A 19,275-nucleotide genomic window follows, 5' to 3' on the forward strand; every position below is an offset into this window, starting at 1 on the left:
ACGATTGTTAAAAGACAAGCTGATGTTTTGTTGGCACATCAGACTACAAAATGAGACACTGTTGGACAAATGTGAATGAGGTCTGCTTCATTTGGAGAGTTTAAGGATTTGTGTACATCAGAAGCAATTCTCCTCTGATGATTTACTCCTAAACCTGTCTCACACTTTTATTTTATAGTCAGTTCTTAGCACATATTGACTCTACGTCAGTCTCATTATGGCTTCTTTGGTCTGAACTACAGACTTCAAAATGGACACAGATACTTAAATGCTGTTCTGAACAGCAAACTTATTGTACGAGAAGCAACTTTGTGACCTTATATTTTGTTAGCCTTCAGTAGGGAGATTATTTGCTCCAGTAAATTCAGTTACTCGTATTCATTAGAGCCAAATAGTGGTTGAAAGTCTGCATCTTAAAAACTTCAGATTTGACTATTTAGACATTTAGCTTAATGAGGATGTGTGCGCTTTGTGTGATGAAGACTTCCACGCTTCTAGTGTAGGGTTGTTTTTAGATGCTTAGTGGCAGTGGTCACATGCACAGCTGTAATCTGCCTAATGCAGGAAGCATAAACACACTGGTGATCAAAAAAAAAAAAAAAAGCTCAAGTTTAATGGAACAAATGCAGAGCAATTATTTGGTGAACATGCATTATATTATTCCTGTAGTCAAATTAGTTGGTTCCAGAAACCCACTAAACATTTTAGAACCACAAAGTTGAATAATTTGAGAAATACTGCAATACCAAACATTTTAGAAATGAACTAGCACCAGCTGCATTCAAACAAACCTATGAAATACCAATAATGGTATTAACATTAATTTCCTCACTTCGAGTCTGCTCAGTTGTGAAATAGAAAAATCGTTACTGCCATCTAGTGGGAGAACACAGCAATGTCAAGGCAAAAGGACAGTTTTATTGAATTAATATATAAAACATACAAAAAACACTGTAACAATACAACATTTTGTCAATATGACACATTAAACAGCCAGGCTACAGACTTCAGATGGAGAGGACACCTCAACACCCTGTAAACACAAAACAAAGTCAAGTTAAGTGCATCACTCATCTCCACATTATTCACACGTTTTGTTTTTCGTAAACTTTGCACCTTCATGGATCTTACCGTGTTCACGTCCTCAATGACTACGCCTTTCTCCTCAATCTCAATGTCGCTTTCTGTGCTGTTGTGCGAGCGGTACTCTTCACTCTCAGTCTCTACGGTACTGGGCTGAGAGACGGTCAGCGTTAGGATAACGACAGCACCATCATGTTGTGTCAAAAGGAGTTTAAATAGTTTAGTAGAAGATTTATTGCAGGTGTTCAGTATTTTTTAAGTGTGAACACATTACCACTCGAAACTGAACATGTGGTAACGTAGAGAATAAAAACCCTGATATACCTCCATGTCCCTTCAGATTAGAGACAACATCTTCACCAAACAGCATATGTCTTTGAGGTATTTTGCTGCCTCAAACCCGAGCACTAACCTCATAGTTAGGATCTTCCTCGAGGCCTTCGTCGTCAGCGAGCTCCTGATGGAGCACCTCCACCCAGGTCTGATTCTGCTCGTCATCCTCCTCGTCCAACTCATCCTGCTTTCGCTTGCTGCCCTTTCCACAAGGTTTAGTAGGAGAGACTTGGATTTCTGTTGGGAAACAAGCGCATTTTTTAGAAATTAGGACCCTACAATATTTTATACCTTTCGAAAAAAGTAAATCCTACTTCTACTGCAAAACTACTGCTATGCACTGTTACAGTGGAGTTGGATACCTTGACCAAGGTATGTTTTGGCCCTGCTTAGTAACAGAAACCTAGTTGAAAGATTTGTTAAGTGAAGTGGTGTGTTTTCCCCAGTCAGAAACTGATCAGCCTCACCTAGACTATCTTAGTGCTACAAGTAAGCATCATTTTCAAAAGCCTTAAATTCTCTCATTTCATTTAGTTATGTGGCTCAGGACCAAGATCACATAGTATGGAGAACAAAGTATAACAAAACAATGGCACACGGCATAGCTAAAGTACAACATATGTTACTTAAACAAAGGAAGAACATTCTTCAAAAAAGGCACCTAGTTTACAAATAACTTTTGTCTTATGCGATTGCAGTAACAAAATTAACTTAAGGGACTGTTTGTAAGAATCAGAAATGCTTGTCAACAGCGACACCTGTGGCCGTTAAGTCAACGAAAGTCTGCGTCCTGTTGCTCGCGCTTGCTCTACATAGACATGAACGAGAACCGCGCAAAACAGTGAGGCGACACACGTCAGCTAAAAGCACAATATCACTCTATATTTCACCTGCTTGGCAGTAATGTTAGCTGACCAGACAAAGGTCTCTCCATGAATCACTGCTGATCCTAGTGTTGGCTTTTCCCACTTCAGCCTCCTGACCGCGGCCGGAGGGAACAGGGGAGACACCGGAGTTTTGGTCAGAGACAATAACGTTTCTCGTTACAGTCAGTCAGTCCCTTTAAACAAATGGATGATTTAAATAATATTTTGGCAAATACCTCTATAGTTATGTTTACATTCTAATATGATACTCGTCTCCCAAATAACTGGCATTACATTTGTTGCAAATCCTTTGGTTTCTAGTCAACCTTTTATATCTTCTAATAACCTTAAGAATTATAGTGTTGTAGCCTGTACTTTTGGTTTTCCCCAATTTAAATTCTACATAAATATCCATTGTAACATCTTTACAATGGATAATTGTTTAAATCAGTTTAACCGATTTAAACTGATCAGTTAAATCAGTTTTGTCCACTAAAACTGATTTAAATTACCAGAATAGAGCAATTGATATCTGAAATGCATAAGTGTTGGATAAGTTAGGGGTCACTCAACATAACCTCTGAAATCAGTTTCATGTGCTGCAAACACATGACTGGTCGCTCATATTACAGGCCCCTGATGGAGAAACCACACATGTAAAATAATATTGAAAAGTGTTACTCTAAATTGGATGCAAGCTATAAGGGTTGGGCTAATCGAGGCCTCTCCTCAAACTGTACCTTTTTCAACAAGGGGACATTGACTGAATTTCAGCCATTGAAAAGACTATATGGGTTAAATAATAGCGACTTTTAGATTTCTTTAGGTACGCCATCACACAAACAGTTCTATGTTAGAGAGTCACAAGGCATTCAAAAACAACCTATTGAAAGTTTTTATAAGTTCCTATAAAACAGATTTGGGGCTTAAAGTAATTTCAAGAATATATAGAGGACTTCAGGAGGCCAAAATAGCAAGCACCACTTACATAAAACAAAAATGGGACCGCAAAACTAAAAGCTGCATTCCAGAAGAAGTTGGTTACAATATTGTGAATTTCAAATGGAAGATGTCAAGCTCAACCTGGAAGACTTAGATTTTTTTTATTACACCTGTTCAGAAGTCTCATCATTCAGGCTCTTCCAGCTGCTGGGGGAACTGTGGCTACCAGGTAGCTAACCACTATCACCTGTTTTGGGCCTGTCCAAAACTAAAGTCCTTTTGGCGTAAGATTTACACAGAATTAGTTACTATATATTTGGTACAAACAGTTTTTAAGTGGGACAAACTCCTGTTTGGTCTTCTACTTTCAACATCTACAAATATTAAAACAAAATACTTATTTGGAATATTGAGTGTAGCTGCTAGAAAAGCAATTACTAAGAAATGGCTTAAACCAGATACCCCCATCATCAGAGAACTGGTATGATGTAATTTATGAAATCTTTTTAATGGAAGGAATTACTTTCTCAATGAGGCTTCAAGAAACTAAATTTGGAAGGAGTTGAAAAAGTATATTTCCCCAAAACTCCCTTCTTTCGTTTAATTTTTTTATTATTAATTGTATCTTATTTCACATGAAAAGCACCCCATGTTCCATCTGTGTGTTCTATAATTTCATTGTAAAAAGTGGAAAAGTTGGTTCACTTCATATTTGTATCTAATTAAGTGTTTTTGCAAATGTCTGAATAAAACCAAATAAAGGAAAAACAAAATGAAAATTAAATAAAAAAGTGTTAAACTCAATGAAAATCATCAGCTGCCTCACCTGGAGAGAGTGAGCGGCCGATGCTGCTGGACACCGGGTAGCCCAGAGCGCCCTGCATCCAGCGGGGCAGGATGGAGAGCAGGACTCTGGTGACCCGGTGGAGGCGCTTCCGTCCGGCGAGGCTCTGCCGGGCTGGACTGGAGGACGATGGACCGACGGCTGCTGCCGCTTTCTCCTGCTGCCGGTAACCCAACACCCACCAGAACCCGCGGTATGTGCGTCCCTGTGAAGTGAGACAAGCCACTTTAAAGGTTTGCATGTAAAAGCTCTAAACAGGTTAGTTAGTAAACAAGCTGGTCGTACCACGAGGCTGAAGGGCCAGAACATGCCGCGGAGCAAGAAGCGAAACACGCCGTCTCTCCTCACAACCAGCTCCTCCTACAGAGCAGACAAGACACGTGAGAACTACCACAACCTGTAGTCTAAACTGCTACAGACTATAGCTTTGATTCGTCCACCTTTACCTCAGTGTTTTCGGGCTGCTCCAGCAGCTCCACGGAGTCTCTCTGGATCTCACAAGTCATCCTGCTGCTGGTGGATCTGAGGTGAGGAAGAGGAGCTGAAGGACTACAGTCTCTGTGTGTGTGTGTGTGTGTGTGTGCTGGTTCTGGAGGGTGAAATGTACCCTGAAGTTGCACCTGTTTAGCCAATCAACAGGGACGAATGCACCTGGCTGCAATCAGAGCGAACCAATGAACGAATCCCGTCAATTAAACCTGCAAAACGCCGCGAGATGGAGGTCACGTGACCAGTTTGGAAGAGGCGAAACTCGGGTGTTTTTTTGACAAGGGCGGCTACCTCCATTTTGGACTGAAAACGCTTATTTTATTTTTAATAGATAGATAGATAGATAGATAGATAGATAGATAGATAGATAGATAGATAGATAGATAGATAGATAGATAGATGGTAACTTTATTGATCCCGAGGGAAATTCAAGTTTCCAGCATCACAGTTCCATAGTGCAAAACATGTTAGTGAAAAGGCACAAGTTAGTAGTACAAGGTACAGAGTATACAAAATTTACCAGATATAAAAATACCAGGAGATGAAGAAAACTGTTAACAATGAATATAGTGCAGGGTAACAGCTGAGATACGGGACTATTAAAAAAGTGAATATAGTGCAAAAAGTCATACAGTGCTCGATAATAAAATGTAGGAGATATAGATATTAAGAAATGTCAAATATTGAATATAATGCGGAATAAGAACTGAGGTAGTTTTTTTTTAAAATAGACTAAAGTTCAGAATGGTAGAATTAGTAGAATATGACAATAGAATATAATATTTATTAAGCCATTAGGCTACTAAATTTGAATATCCTTCTTAAATGGCAATCCTTAAGAGTTATAGGTTAGTCAAATAATATTGGCATAATGTTATGTAATTTAAGGTAGTGTGTTATCTTATTTTATTAATTATTTATTTTTTTAAATTATTTTACACCATATAGATATAATACAGACAAAACAGAAACAGCACTGAATTCCCCATAATACAAACAAAAATAAAACAAACAGAACATACAAAAAAACAGTCTTATGTGACTGTAAATGAATAGTAAATCTATACACTAAATTGAATAACTTTGAACAAAACAAACAATTTGTGCAATGGGCTTTATTCACTATTTTCAGACCAATCAATAAATGTATTAACAGAAAAAAATAATCAGCAGATTCATCATTAATGAAAATAGTCAATAGTTGCAGCCTTACTGCAACCGCAAACATACTGTATATCCGAAACCATTAAGTTAAATGGTTAGTTCCCTAAAATTAGCAACATGTTGCGGCATGACGCAGGGAGATGCTGCATCTCTGCCTGCTCCTTAGCATATGAAGAGGTTTATTAAGAGAGTGGTCCATCATTATGCCTCCATACTTGACGAGCTCCCTAATTGGGAACCATTTCCGCCTCTGGCTTTCATCACATTTACGTATGTGTTGATGTCACTGTGGGAAGTAGGGACGTATAAAAGCTGCTTGTCATCCGTCCTCTTGCCATCTACAACTAAAAGACAGTGATGGAGAAGGACACAGTCACAAGGACGTTCAGCATCGGAGCTATTTGCAGTGGAACCAAAGATGATTTCTCTACATCACGCAGACACAGCAGCGCAGGGATCCGTGCACTCTTGTGGGCCACCAGCAGTGCAAAGTCCCTCGGGTGCTCTTTTGGATCAGACTTCCAGACAAGCCGGGAGAGCGTTTATCCAAATATCCTGACACCTGACAGCATCCCACAGTTCACTATACCAAGTCTGTCTGTGCAGAACAGCTTAAGATCACTGGACAAAGAGACAGAGGATGCAGAGTCAGATGTCGGGAGTTCTGGGACTGAGTCATCTTTATCTGCCTCGCTGGCGGCTTGCTCCACGCTCTCATCATCCTCATCATCCTCAGGATTCAGTTTGGTTCTGTCAGACCGCAGAGCTGAGCGCAGTGTCTCTGACCCCTTCACCCAGAGGAGACCTCTTCTTCAGAGGGAAGTGTCCTATCCCTGCTCCGACGCCGAGGCCCAGCACTGCATGGACCCCGCCAGCAGAGCCGCCCTCTCCCTGCCTCACCTAACCAAAGTCACCACTCCGTACGGCTTCGTCACCTTGAGCCAGAGCCCACAGATGGCCAGCGAGGAGGCTCTTCTCTGCCAAGCTGGGCTACGGCGCTCAAACAAGGACGAGGAGACTGCATCCTGTCCAGTGACGAGGACGGTAGACAACAAAGGCAGCTCCTCTCACCTGTCAGGAGACAAGAAGAGGGCATCTAAAGACTTAACAGACTCACAGAATAAAGAATCAGTAAAGGGAGAGATAGAAGCTTCTTCTGCCTCCTCCATCAACGCTACAGTTTCATCCTCTTCTACGCCGAAACACCCAGACGGCAAACGCAAACGCCGCTTCTACGAGGTCATAAGGAAACACTTCACCTCCCGCCATTAGGAATGAAATCATGGGACTGATTTGTAACAATGCCACGTGCTTTAATACAACTTAACTTTACATTGTGCATTTATTCATGTCAAATTTCCCATCAATTTCCTTATGAAATACAACGTTTTTGTCTTGTGTCAGTAGACAAAAATGTCACTTTGATTAAGCTGTGAAAATCATGAAAAATTTACCAATTGTCACTTTAAAAAAATAAACCAACTTCAACAGACTGCTGCGATTTTGTGTGTGTTATGTTTGAGCTAGGGCTGTCAATCGGGAGATTTGTCAAGTATTTAATACTCTTATCAACATGGGAGTGGGCAAGTATGCTGCTTTATGCAAATGTATGTATATATTTATTATTGGAAATCAATTAACAACACACAACAATGACAGATATTGTCCAGAAACCCTCACAGGTACTGCATTTAGCATAAAGAAATACGCTCAAATCATAACATGGCAAACTGAAGCCCAACAGGCAACAACAGCTGTCAGTGTGTCAGTGTGCTGACTTGTCTATGACTTGCCCCAAACTGCATGTGATTATCATAAAGTGGGCATGTCTGTAAAGGGGAGACTCGTGGGTACCCATAGAACCCATTTACATTCACATATCTTGAGGTCAGAGGTCAAGGAACCCCTTTGAAAACGGCTATGACCGTTTTTCCTCGCCAAAATGTTGCGTACGTTTGGAGCGTTATTTAGCCTCTTTCGCGACAAGCTAGTATGACATGGTTGGTACCAATGGGTTCCTTGGGTTTTTAGTTTCATATGATGCCAGGATCTCCTCTCTAGCTTTAAAACTGAGCCCACTACAACCTCCGACAGATCGAATTGCGTTTATGCGTTAAAGAAATTAGTGGCGTTAAAACAATTTTGCGTTAACACGTTATCATCTCGTTACCTTTGACAGCCCTAGTTTGAGTCTTTCACAGTCTTATGTTATTTCAAAGTTGTTGTTTCTTGTCTACCAGAAGTTTGTTTTGCAACTCTGTTGAGGAGCACGGAGGGTCACCTTTAAGATTCTCATAACAGGCAGAGAGTGAATACTTCCCATCAGCCATAAGGTTTAAGGTTAATGAATTCCTCCACCGCTTTCAGGATCTTAAATGTCACTCACTCTCGAGCCGTCTGCTCCTATTCAGCCCCTCGTTGAATACGTCTGTAGAGTTTCCGCAGTTAGTCGGAACTGTAAACTTGCATGAATGTGTGCTGATTCGCCCCTCAAGGCAGAGAAACCGAGCAGTTGTTGCTCCTTAGCATATGAAGAGCTGCGGTGGAGAGGCCCCTTAATGATGGTCGGCTAATACATCCTCTTCGTAGCCGCCTACCTCAACACTCCCACACACTGATATTTAGTGTGTGAATATCATTATAATGCAGAGTGCTCGGCTCTAAGTGGAGGGTGATGAAAACACAAGAATGAGGCCCTGAACACAAGAATAGATAATATAAGGTGACTGAATTTATAATCACTCGCCATGTTTGTTTATGTGCATGACATAAGTCCATTTACATGAATGCTTTAAGCCAAATAAGGGTTTCCGCTCTCATTTAAAGCACTAACAGCATTCTTTAAAAAGAGAGAAAAATCGAGTTTTGTAATTTTGATCCATTAAAATGTATTTAACTGTATTGAGTTATACTGAGAAGTGTTTCTAGTATTTAAGTTACTGTCAGTGACCCTAACCCAATGATATAAATTGGGTGAACAAAATACAAAATACTAAACCTTCATGTTGATGGTAGGATTTATTCCAATAAACTGGCAACCTCAACCTACTTCTGTTGACTAATTGATGCACAGTATATAGATTAGGGGTGTCGCAATATGCCGGTATTGACGATAACCGTGATATTTAAAAAATGAAATATTTATATAATGTTAATATTGTAACACACATAATCCAGCGCCTCTTAAAGGTGCAGTGTGTAGGATTTGGCAGCATCTAGTGGTGGTTGCAGATTACAACCAACTGAGTACCCTTCCGCTCACTCCTCCCTTTCCAAGACTGCGGTAACGTGAGCCGCTGAGTGCAAAGGGAGCAACAGAAGCAAAGAGCATAGAAGCAAATAGACAAAACTTTGTTTTATTTATTTTTTTACAACAGCCGTTGCCGCCATTTTGGACGGAAAACGCTTATTATATTTTATATAATATGTTATTGTTCAACACAGGCCATTTTAGTAGAATGTGGCAATAGAATATACATAGTTTTGTTTTACTTTTTTTACTTTTTTACGGCACTTTTTAGGCAGGCATTTTACTGGCGTCCGGTAGTCGTAGTAGCTCTCTCTTGTTATATTGACAGAGAACTCAAAAGCAATGATTGGCTTCTTCATATTTTGAATTTGACATGTTTGCTTGATGAACATCACCAGTTTGTCTTTTCTCCCCTGTAAAACATTTGTCCATCAAGTGCTTAACATCCCTTTCACATGAATCAGATTCTTTTTGATTCATATAGGGAGAAGCATTACACCTGAAGAAGCAGATTTTCTATGACAAAGCTCCTTATTAGGCTGTTTTTAGATTTGGTAATACAATGGGGTTCACATCATTGTCAGTCACAACGTGTTTACACATTGTCATCATGTTTTTCAATGAAACGGTGACTGTTGTGGTGTAAATATAGCAGAACTGATAGTGTGACATCCGTTTAACAGAGATGATGTGTGAGTCATTCTGGGATGCGAGTACTTCAGCAGTGCATGCTCCGCCTCAATAATAGACTCTAGGTAGCACAACAGCACAAATAATGACAGCACTCATACATAAGAATATTATATAATTGTTTTCTATGTATCACTGACATCACACAGGTGTCACTGCATCTATCAGGATATCTGAAATTGGGTCACTTATTGTCAGTGGTTTACACTTATGTATAAGGCTTTTCTCACACTTCACATCATATGATGTGACACCTGATTTCTTTGTTGATTATGAATATTAATGCTCCTAATTATTTCAAGATGCTTCGTAGGCTGTATTTCTCCACATATTCACCATTTATGGCAGCATGTTTAGCCATGCTAGCAGCAGCTCGAGAGGTGCACATTTTTATTTGTCTATTAGATAGATTTCCATCCGCCATCATCAAGTCAAAATTTCAATTTGTCAAACACTTTATTTTGATTTATGACCAAATATTGAGGTATAAACCTGCCAAAATAAAAAATGAATGAACAAATAAAAAAATACTCAATAAATAAATATATCATGAAATGTGGCAAACATAATATTAAAAATAAATGTAGCCATTTATTAATTGCTAAAATGTGACATAAATTTATATTTCTGTTTTAATTTGCTTCTTTATTTATTTATGTTTGTATTAATTCCCTTATTTATTTACTCTTCTCTTTAATTGCCCCTTTTATTTTTTTATGAAAAATAAATATAAGATAAATTAAAAATAAATGCAAAAATAAATAAATAAATAATTTTATTATTATGACTTTTTGCCATCAAAACTATTTTCATCAGCAAGACTGACCTCTGACCTGAGCAAAAGAGCTCTCTATGCAGAGATCGATGAAGCGTTTCTTTGCGTTACTAACTTAAAAATTGCACTGCACAGCTTCCCTCACAAGCAGATGGCTTTGATATTTTTCATAGTAATGCTTCCTAAAAGAGGTGTTCCTTATATGTCATCATTTACATGTCATACCTAATTTACATTCACTAAATGAAACTATAAATATTTGTCTAAAATCCCCCAGTTGTGCAAGATATTGACTTGTTAACTCATCTCAGTCTTTATCTGCTTAAATATGGAACCTTTCCTTTAAAGTCAGTGAAAGCAAACACTCCTACGTGAGAGCATCGAGCCCTGCAGAGGGCATTGCATGTGTGAAGGCTCAAACTGCATCATCCAAAAAGAGAGAGAAGTTCATGCTGAGGCTACACATGGCGAATGTAGATCAACTGAGAAAGAGAGTGCAAAATGAAGAGGCTTTGCTGTAGCTGCTCTTCCCCGTTCTGTCAAAGTTGAGGTTAGCTCAGAGAAATGTTTTACCCTCAGAACAGACACCACTTTTCCGGTTCCAACCTCAAGCTCAGGCTGATTAATGCAAAAGATATCAAGAGCAGAAAATTCACTTTAAAACATGCACAGACGAGAGCGAAAGACACAGAGAAAAAGAGACAGAGGGAGTTACTGAGCTAAACGGGAAGTATGTCAGAGAGGCACTGAGTGAGCCACCTGTAAACTGCACACACACTGTGTTCAGTGGCAGCAGTGAACTGTTAGAGAGGACGAGGAACAGGCTATAACTTTGTAGGTTCCTGATGGCGTCTGGTCCTGGCAGCGGAGCGGAGGAACAGCCACCAGCGCTGCCTGTCAAACAGCACAGGTAAGACCAACAAACTGTCTCTTCAGAAGTTCATGATTATTCTACAGATTCTCTTATTGGGTTTAAATTAGGTCTAATCCATCATCACATAAACCTCATTAAAAGATCTTACTTAATTAGGATAAAAGTAGATTGCACAGATATTTCATGTAAATATAATTTATTTGGTGGGTCATCCCTATTATGCAGCAACATTTCTGTCCCCATGAATTACTTCCTCATATTTTCTTTAAAACATGTCAAATATTTATAACAAATGGCTTAAATTGTAGATTAAGGTCTTCTTTATAACATAAACAAAAAATAATGCACATTAAAAATGCTTTTTTTTTTTTTTTTTTACGTTTGTGGTACTTGTGCTTGATTTTAGCATGTCTCCAGTGCAAAATAATCAACTTCTACAAGAACTATAAGCCATAAAATTATAAAATGCGCAAAATATTCTTCAATTAACTTATTGCCATGTTAAAACATCATATAATAGATATATATCTATATAGATAAAAAATGTGATTAATATAATATATATATGTATGTGTATGTATATATATATTATATAATCATAAATTTTTTGTCTGTTCAAAATGTACCATATATGTTTGCTTTATACAAATGTATGTATATATTTAATACAGGAAATCAATTAACAACACAAAACAATGACAAATATTGTCCAGAAACCCTCACAGGTACACATATCTTGAGGTCAGAGGTCAAGGGACCCCTTTGAAAATGGCTATGCAAATTTTTCTTCGCCAAAATTTAGTGTAAGTTTGGAGTGTTATTTAACTATTTAACTCCTTCTCAACAAGCTAGTATGACAAGGTTGGTACCAATGGATTCCTTGGGTTTTTCTAGTTTCATATGATGCCAGTATCTTCACTCTAGCTTTAAAACTGAGCCTGCTACAACCTAAAAATCATAAATTGCGTTGTCCCTGAAGTCATTTTCCACCCTGTTAGTTAGTAGTTCTCCCCCTCCAAAAAAACAAAAAGACTACAGTTCCATTAAGAACATTTCAAGAGGTGATAATAATGTTTTGGGGAGAGAACTCAAAGGAGTAAAGTAGGATGAGCATAAACTTTCACTCCATGTTTCATGATGTTAATCGGTTTGTCACACTCTTAAAGTTCCACCCTGTTCGGCTAAATTATAAAGAAAGTTGGTCCAATCAAAAACATTTTGAAAACATTTGATATAGTTATAAAAGCTCTGTTTATGTGTAGAAGGTTAGCTAGATAAACCTGGATCACTCACAGAGCTATGGCTGACTTAGCTCAAAATGTTCCACCTTGTTAGGTCTATAGACCAGTATAAACCAGTCTACCCATAAGGATTATTATTGGAGTGCCTGAGATTGGCCAATATGTTTTCCTGACAGATGAATGTGTCACTATTCTTACATAATGCTAAAAAAAGAAAAGAAAAATCCATCTTATTTCATGAGGCTGATGTTGCATAACAGGAATGACCCTGGTCATGTCAAGAACCCTGCACTTAAATGGTGTTTGTTATTCTGTGTATCTTCTTCTTCTACAGGAGTCTTTCCTCCAGATGCTCCAGTATGGAGTCTGACTGCGTGATGCTCAGCAGCCCTGTCGGACTCCAGCATCCAAACTACGCACACAACGACGTCTTCGATGAACCCACTGATTGTCACGCAGCCCAGTGCCCCATACACCAGCGCTACGGTAGGTCCACAGAATGATGAAGTGAGTTTAGGTGAGCGAAACTACTCACATGATCTAAATGTCACAAATGTCATGTAACTTTCTGCATTATTTACTGTTAAGTAGTTCCCCAATTCTGGAAACATCACTGATGTATACACAGCTCAGTGTGATGGGAAGAGACATACCTTACAATAATGTGTGGTTCAGTCTTCTCAGTTCGTCTTTCTTGTGAGAACCGAAAGAGAGGAAGTAACCATCTGAAACTCTTACTTTCAATAACAGGCAGATGACAATGACTTGCCAGCCGATGAGACTGTTGTCTAATAAATAGGCGTTATCAGTCGCTATAAGCCCCATAGATGTGGATCAATAGGGGCCTACTACACCCACTAGTAGGTTTTATCATCTATTCTCATGGTAGATCACTGAAAAAAGGTATGAAAGAAGACGACAGAGACCTCTAGCGACCGTAGTAATCATGACAGGAGCAGAAGCGTAAGTCAGGCGCTGTAGTATAGGCAACGTGAAACTCCATAAGGATAAGAGGTCAGGGACGATGGATGGGACACAAAACACAGGAGACCGGAGTTCACACCCTGTGTGAAACCAACAATGGGTAGTTGTCTCTGTGTTCATAATTATTTTAACCCAAAACACAATGTTTTTCCCACAACTTAACTCAGGTTTTTTTTGCCAAAACCTAAAGAAGTTGTAGTTTTGTTGTCTAAACCTAAATTTTTTCTAGTTTTATTGCCTAAAGTTAAAGAAGATATTGTTTTGTTGTCTAAACCTTAAAGAAGTTGTAGTCTTGTTGTCTAAACCTAAAAAAGTTGTAGTTTTGTTGCCTAAACCTGAAGAAGCCTTTTTGTTTGTGTTCAAAAAGTGACATATTATTCAATTTTACATGTTAGAATGTGTTGCTTTTAAGTTTCACTTTTGCAACGTAGTAGGTGAAGTAGGTCCCTAATGACTCACATCTATATACATCCATATATGGTGCTTATAGCGACTGCTAACGCCTATTTAATGGCCTGATTACAGTCGAATCGGGTGCACTTGCAGACTATTCATACAGACAAGTGTAACTCGGCTGTGGATGCAGACTCTCCAAACTGTTGCATGTTCATTGCTCTTGCTGTCTGACCTAAATCTCTCTCACTGTGTTGCTCAGATCCCTCCCGACACCAGGTGAGATTTTTCTCCGATGACACCCCGCCCCCTGTTCCAAAGAAGAGGTTAGCTCGCACCCTCTCCCTCCCTGGCACCAATGTGCCCCATCTCTCTCCCCTGTCTCCACTCCAAAGACACCCTCAAAACTTTGACAACCCCCTGTACATGCTGGCACCCATACCCGACACCTGCTTCCAAGAGGAGACAGAAGAGTTTAAACCAGTCAGCGGGAGCCCCGTCCCCTTACTGTCCTTCTCCCAGCTGACCTTTGACACCCCAGACGAACATCTGCCCTACCTCTTCAGCAGATTTGACGACCAGAGGGTTGTTTCTCAGGGGATCCAGCATCGACATCTACTCTTTCTGAGGAGCATGGCGCTAAGCGTGGAGGCTGGGATCCTGCTGCAGGGAGAGGCCACGGAGAGGGACGTCAGCTCATACCAGCCTCAGGATTTCCTGCTCTTTGAGGGCAGCGAGCCAAAGCAGATCGGAGACACGGTTTACTACAGCGTGCACAGCCCCAAGCTCCCAGGGAGGATGCTTGGTTTAAGGGTAATGTTACTTTTATTCACTCCACCTAGTTTACAGCATGTTCTGTGTGATAATGCATGATGCATTCAAATGTTCTGTTCCAGTACACTATATTCACTTGCAGTCACGTTGCCCTTCAAAATTGTGGGCAGACAAAGTGACATGCACATTGCACTCAATACAGACCTGATCTTTATCGAGATTGGCAACTGTCACACCAACTTGCGGTATCAGAAACACTTCCTCTAAACTGACATCAGGTGTCACAACTGCAACAGGAAGACCAGGCTAGACATCTTTCTTCATGTTTAACACCGTCTTGGTTATTATGACTTTAGCTGCATGAGGGTGTTTCTGAAACATGTTTAAGTCCCAGCAATGACATTTTGGATTTATGTTCACATTTGCAGTGCAATGCTTGATAAATATATAGCCTACACATTGTTATTACACATCTTGACATAAAAGTTGAGATAGGTATAATGAGCTAATTCAATCATAATATGACATCATTTCAAATAGAATTATTTCATATACAGATTACTTTACACCATATTCAAATATTTTTTTGTTTACTAATCATTTATATGATCTGTTTCATCTAAATGCACCTGTCTCACACTTTTGAGTCCTTGCTGCATCACTGAACAAATACCATAGTAAAAGATTTATTCAATAGAATACAAAATACTTTATGGTCTGCTTTTCGTGTACAAAAGGCAGAAGTTTGTCTTTGGTTGGCATGTGCAAAAACAAAGCAGCCCTCACACTGTTGAAGGCCACGGGTCGCTCACAGCGTCGCGCCCCGGAAGTGATTAAACCAAACAAACAAAGCCAAACAAATCTAGTTTCCAGGAAACAGAAGTGAGCACACGGATGACAGGTTGGGCCAACCACATAGGTGACCCTCGAGATCAATAAAAAAGAAGGTTAAGATCATCTTTTCTTCTCAAGTATCTATTGTGTGTCCTTACCATACAGCTTAGTAATTGTGTATTTTAAACTACATTTAAAAAATTACTTAATATTACGTATGTATATTAGATTCTAAGAGTCAAAGTCAACGTAGTAGACCTCGCTAGCTGCTATTTATCTGCAATATTAGCAAAAATGTAAGGACATTAGATTGCAATATTTGTCAAAAACACAACATATTTTATATTTTTTTGTGTAAAAAGACTGACATCTAGGTTTAAAGTCTACATTTTCAGGCTGTTAAGAAAACCATGAAATCCCCTATTAAAAAAAAAAAAATTTATATCAATATTTACAATAATGCACCAAAAATGTATTTAAAAATTTGTCTTAAAAATATTATGGAAATTAAAAAAAAACAAATGTATAAAATATGGACATTATTGTAATGTTGCAGTCAGGACATTTAGTATAAGAACAAATGATGAAAACTATAAAAAATCAACATGTTACAGATTAAAATCTTAACCACTATATATCATTTTGTGCACCTTTTTTTAATTTGGGAGAGTCAAAGTGAGCGTAGTTGCAGAAACACTCATGAGTGTCTGTTTTCTGTCTTTCTGTCCAGGTACACAAACAGACTGATGGAACTTCCTCAGCTCACACCAAACACCAGCCATCACATGTCAATGTGCAACATGTTATTGCTCATTTCCAAGGAAGCAACACCCTGAGAGATGACTCCAGCATATTGCACACTCAAGACTGCACTGCTGCTAAACCACCAGGAGGAGGCAGCACTGAGTTCACCACAGCTCATATGAACATGAATCTATTCTCAGTTCAGTCTTTCCTCCAGAGGGGACTTTCAGCAAGTGTTGAGAGAGACCTGCCACACACCACCCTAGAGGACTTTGTCCAGGAGAGCATCTCGCTGCAGAGCACAGATTGTCTGGATTATGACAGACAGGTGTGTGCTCTGTTGCTGCAGATATTAACAGGTTCACAACATCTGTACAACATCAGTGGCACTGCAGCTGAGCTCAGACCTCTGGGGATCTTTTTAGTGTGGCCCAACAAGGAGAATGAAGAAAACAAGCTAGAACATGATGCTTCTGAAACAAACACCAGCAGATGGAAAGAAGAAATGGAGTGGGGAAAGACAGAGAGAAAAGGACAGATCCAGATGTTATGGAGGACACACGGTTCCCCTCGTGTGGTGTTAACCCCGCTATCATGTGCTCTGTCTGTACATCACCCCCTCACCTACATCAAATCCCAGATTGGAGCCCTAATTCAATACTGCCTCCACTCACGAGAGAGTGTGACACCTCTGGGCTCCAAGTCCTCATACCTAAGGGGGCTTCTCTATCTGGCCTCTGCGCTGCAGACTGAGAGCAACGGGCCACAGATGACCGACATGGTGGCCATGCTCCAGGTGCTCCTCTTTGGGCCACGTTTCCCACTCTTCAATCACAGAGGCTCGATGACCACCGCTGTGCACAACTGGCTGACAGTGAAGCGAGCCCTGCTGGTGATGAAGCTGGCAGAGAGAGGGCCGATCCAGGATCAGTCTGCTCTCGATTGGGAGGACTGCATGGGCCTGCAATACCTGTCGTTTACAGACCCTGAGACAGTTGTGAGCATGAGCAGTCAGCTATGGCTCGCTCTCAATATGGAGAGTCCATCTTGAAGTAAAAAGTTAACTGTCGGTCTGTATTATGGTCAAAAATACACTAAAGCTGTGTTTCCACCAAAAGTTCCCGGAACAAAAAGGTTCCTTCAGCCCACTGTTGTGTGCGTTTCCACCACGGTCTAAAGACCTGCGAAGTTTAGGCAAATTAGTCTTGTATCTTATGTATGAAAAAGCAACATGACATGTGACGAGGACTGCTGGTGATCACAGCAGTAAACACAGTCTGCAGCCCGCAGTTCAGTGTGTTGGTTTTATCTAAAAAACACGTTGGAAAAAAATAAACATTAGGTTTCGTCTCACTGCGACATCGATATTTACTACTGCATATTTACTGATATGATGCTCGTTGGATATGAATGGAACACAGTGGAGAAAAATTAAACTAAGAGCGTCTGTCTCCACAGTAAATCATTTGTTGAGTGTTTGATTGTATTTATTTGTACTTTATAACGTAACCGCCGTGAAACAATCAGAAAATAACTTTTCTAACTCTCATTCACAGCACCACCGTGCTACGTGTCTCTCTTCTAACCGTCTTTTTTAAGTCGGTAGGCCAACAGCAGAGCCTAACTTTACTTTCAATGTTATGAAACAAAGAGAAATGTTCTCCCCTCGTTCTAAATCGATACTAGAGTACTTCCTTGTTTATGAATGAAGCGGTACATGAGTTGAAGCCGCTGAAGCAGCGGCGCTGTGTGAGTGTTTGACCGATCAGCGACGGTCATCTCTGCAAACTTCGCCCCGAAAGTTCCTGTACTTTCAGAAAGTACAACACCCCCGACCAGGGCCTCTTTAGGGGGTAAAAAGGCCCCGGAACTTAATTTAGACCCTGGTCCCTGCGGTCGAAATGCAATGAGTTCCTCAAAAGGTTCTTAGTTCTGGGGGAAAGCTCCTGTGGTGGAAACGGGGCCTCAGATTGTGCATTTGATTGGGCTCAATGCCATTTCCATCCTTCCTGCTTTTTTAAAAAAAACAATTATTACAATAATATACTGCTCTTCATAACGTAAAATTGATCTAACAAAATGCTGCACTTTGAATATTTGTTGCTTTAATAATAAGAATCATGAAGGGTCCTAAAAATTTATTTTCTCAATCAGCCACTTACTATAAGTGATGCAATTGTACATGAACAAACTATTTTCTGCCAAAGTTTTAAGTTTGTTATTTCATGAAATGTCTGTATTTCTCTGTGCTCTCAGGGGCTTTAAGACACCATACCATATAAAGAATTGTGCTAAAGTTGTCTTGTTTCTCCTCACTGACTCCTCGGTATGATTATTCTTAAAGCTGCTATTGATAACATTCAACCACTAGATGTCTCTCCCCTCCGTTCCATTCCATTTATTTCACAACTGAATTTTTATTTATTTATTTTTAAAGTTGTCTTGCACCCCTTAAAATCAAGAAGGCCTCACAACCCTTGTGAAGCTTTGGAGACCCCTAGTGGGGGTCGGGACCCCCAGGTTGGGAACCGGTGGGTTTTGCAAGTAATGTACTGTGATTGAAATTAACTTATCTAGGTTATGCATTGATTGTGTAAATAATCCAGTTTCCTGCAACAAAAGCCAGGGATGGACTTCTCTTAAGCTTTTTTTTTACTACTAAAAATTAGTTTAAAACAATGAATGCAGCCAGAGGGACTCTATGTGACAGAAAGATGCTTCTAAGATACTACTAAGTGTGGCCATTTGGACCAGGTGTGAACACTTTTTGTCTTTAGACGTGGTCAGACAACACATCGGAGTCCAAGCCTATTAAGGAGGTAGGATTGTTAAAAGAAAATTATAAAATTACAGAGAAATGTATTAAAATTTCCTACAAATAATAGGAAAATTCATCTTAGAAAATAAGCTGCTCAAAATTCAGTCAAATTGCTTGTTTTTGACAAACTTCTTGCATTCACTATTTGGGTTAAATGTACAGTTTATTAGTTGTTCT

General features: G+C 39.6%; 2 protein-coding genes across 2 annotated transcripts; one reads left to right on the forward strand and one right to left on the reverse strand.

Annotated features, from left to right (window-relative positions):
- Positions 1 to 898: 898 nt before the first annotated feature.
- Positions 899 to 4,662, reverse strand: org (oogenesis-related gene). Its single transcript, XM_074635817.1, has 6 exons — positions 4,515 to 4,662; positions 4,354 to 4,428; positions 4,051 to 4,273; positions 1,496 to 1,653; positions 1,132 to 1,236; positions 899 to 1,033 (listed from the first exon to the last, which is right to left on the reverse strand). The coding sequence occupies exons 1-6, from the start codon at positions 4,572 to 4,574 to the stop codon at positions 986 to 988; spliced, it is 669 nt and encodes a 222-aa protein (XP_074491918.1). The 5' UTR covers positions 4,575 to 4,662; the 3' UTR covers positions 899 to 985.
- A 6,084-nt stretch (positions 4,663 to 10,746) lies between these two features.
- On the forward strand, positions 10,747 to 18,576 carry LOC141767980 (inactive tyrosine-protein kinase PRAG1). The gene is made up of 4 exons (XM_074635816.1): positions 10,747 to 11,346; positions 12,886 to 13,037; positions 14,191 to 14,741; positions 16,267 to 18,576. Exons 1-4 carry the CDS (start codon positions 11,282 to 11,284, stop codon positions 17,329 to 17,331), a joined length of 1,833 nt encoding a protein of 610 aa, XP_074491917.1. The 5' UTR covers positions 10,747 to 11,281; the 3' UTR covers positions 17,332 to 18,576.
- Positions 18,577 to 19,275: the final 699 nt, after the last annotated feature.

Source organism: Sebastes fasciatus, chromosome 5 (genome assembly GCF_043250625.1).
Source record: "Sebastes fasciatus isolate fSebFas1 chromosome 5, fSebFas1.pri, whole genome shotgun sequence".
NCBI classification, from domain to species: domain Eukaryota; kingdom Metazoa; phylum Chordata; class Actinopteri; order Perciformes; family Sebastidae; genus Sebastes; species Sebastes fasciatus.

Excerpts from the sequence above, each read along its gene's own strand:
- org (XM_074635817.1), bottom strand. The coding sequence starts at position 4,574 with ATGACTTGTGAGATCCAGAGAGACTCCGTGGAGCTGCTGGAGCAGCCC. Across the intron at positions 4,429-4,514 it reads AGCAGCCCGAAAACACTGAG|GAGGAGCTGGTTGTGAGGAG; the intron begins GTAAAGGTGGAC and ends TCTGCTCTGTAG. Across the intron at positions 1,034-1,131 it reads TCATTGAGGACGTGAACACG|GGTGTTGAGGTGTCCTCTCC; the intron begins GTAAGATCCATG and ends TTGTGTTTACAG.
- LOC141767980 (XM_074635816.1), top strand. The coding sequence starts at position 11,282 with ATGGCGTCTGGTCCTGGCAGCGGAGCGGAGGAACAGCCACCAGCGCTG. Across the intron at positions 11,347-12,885 it reads CTGCCTGTCAAACAGCACAG|GAGTCTTTCCTCCAGATGCT; the intron begins GTAAGACCAACA and ends CTTCTTCTACAG. Across the intron at positions 14,742-16,266 it reads GGAGGATGCTTGGTTTAAGG|GTACACAAACAGACTGATGG; the intron begins GTAATGTTACTT and ends CTTTCTGTCCAG.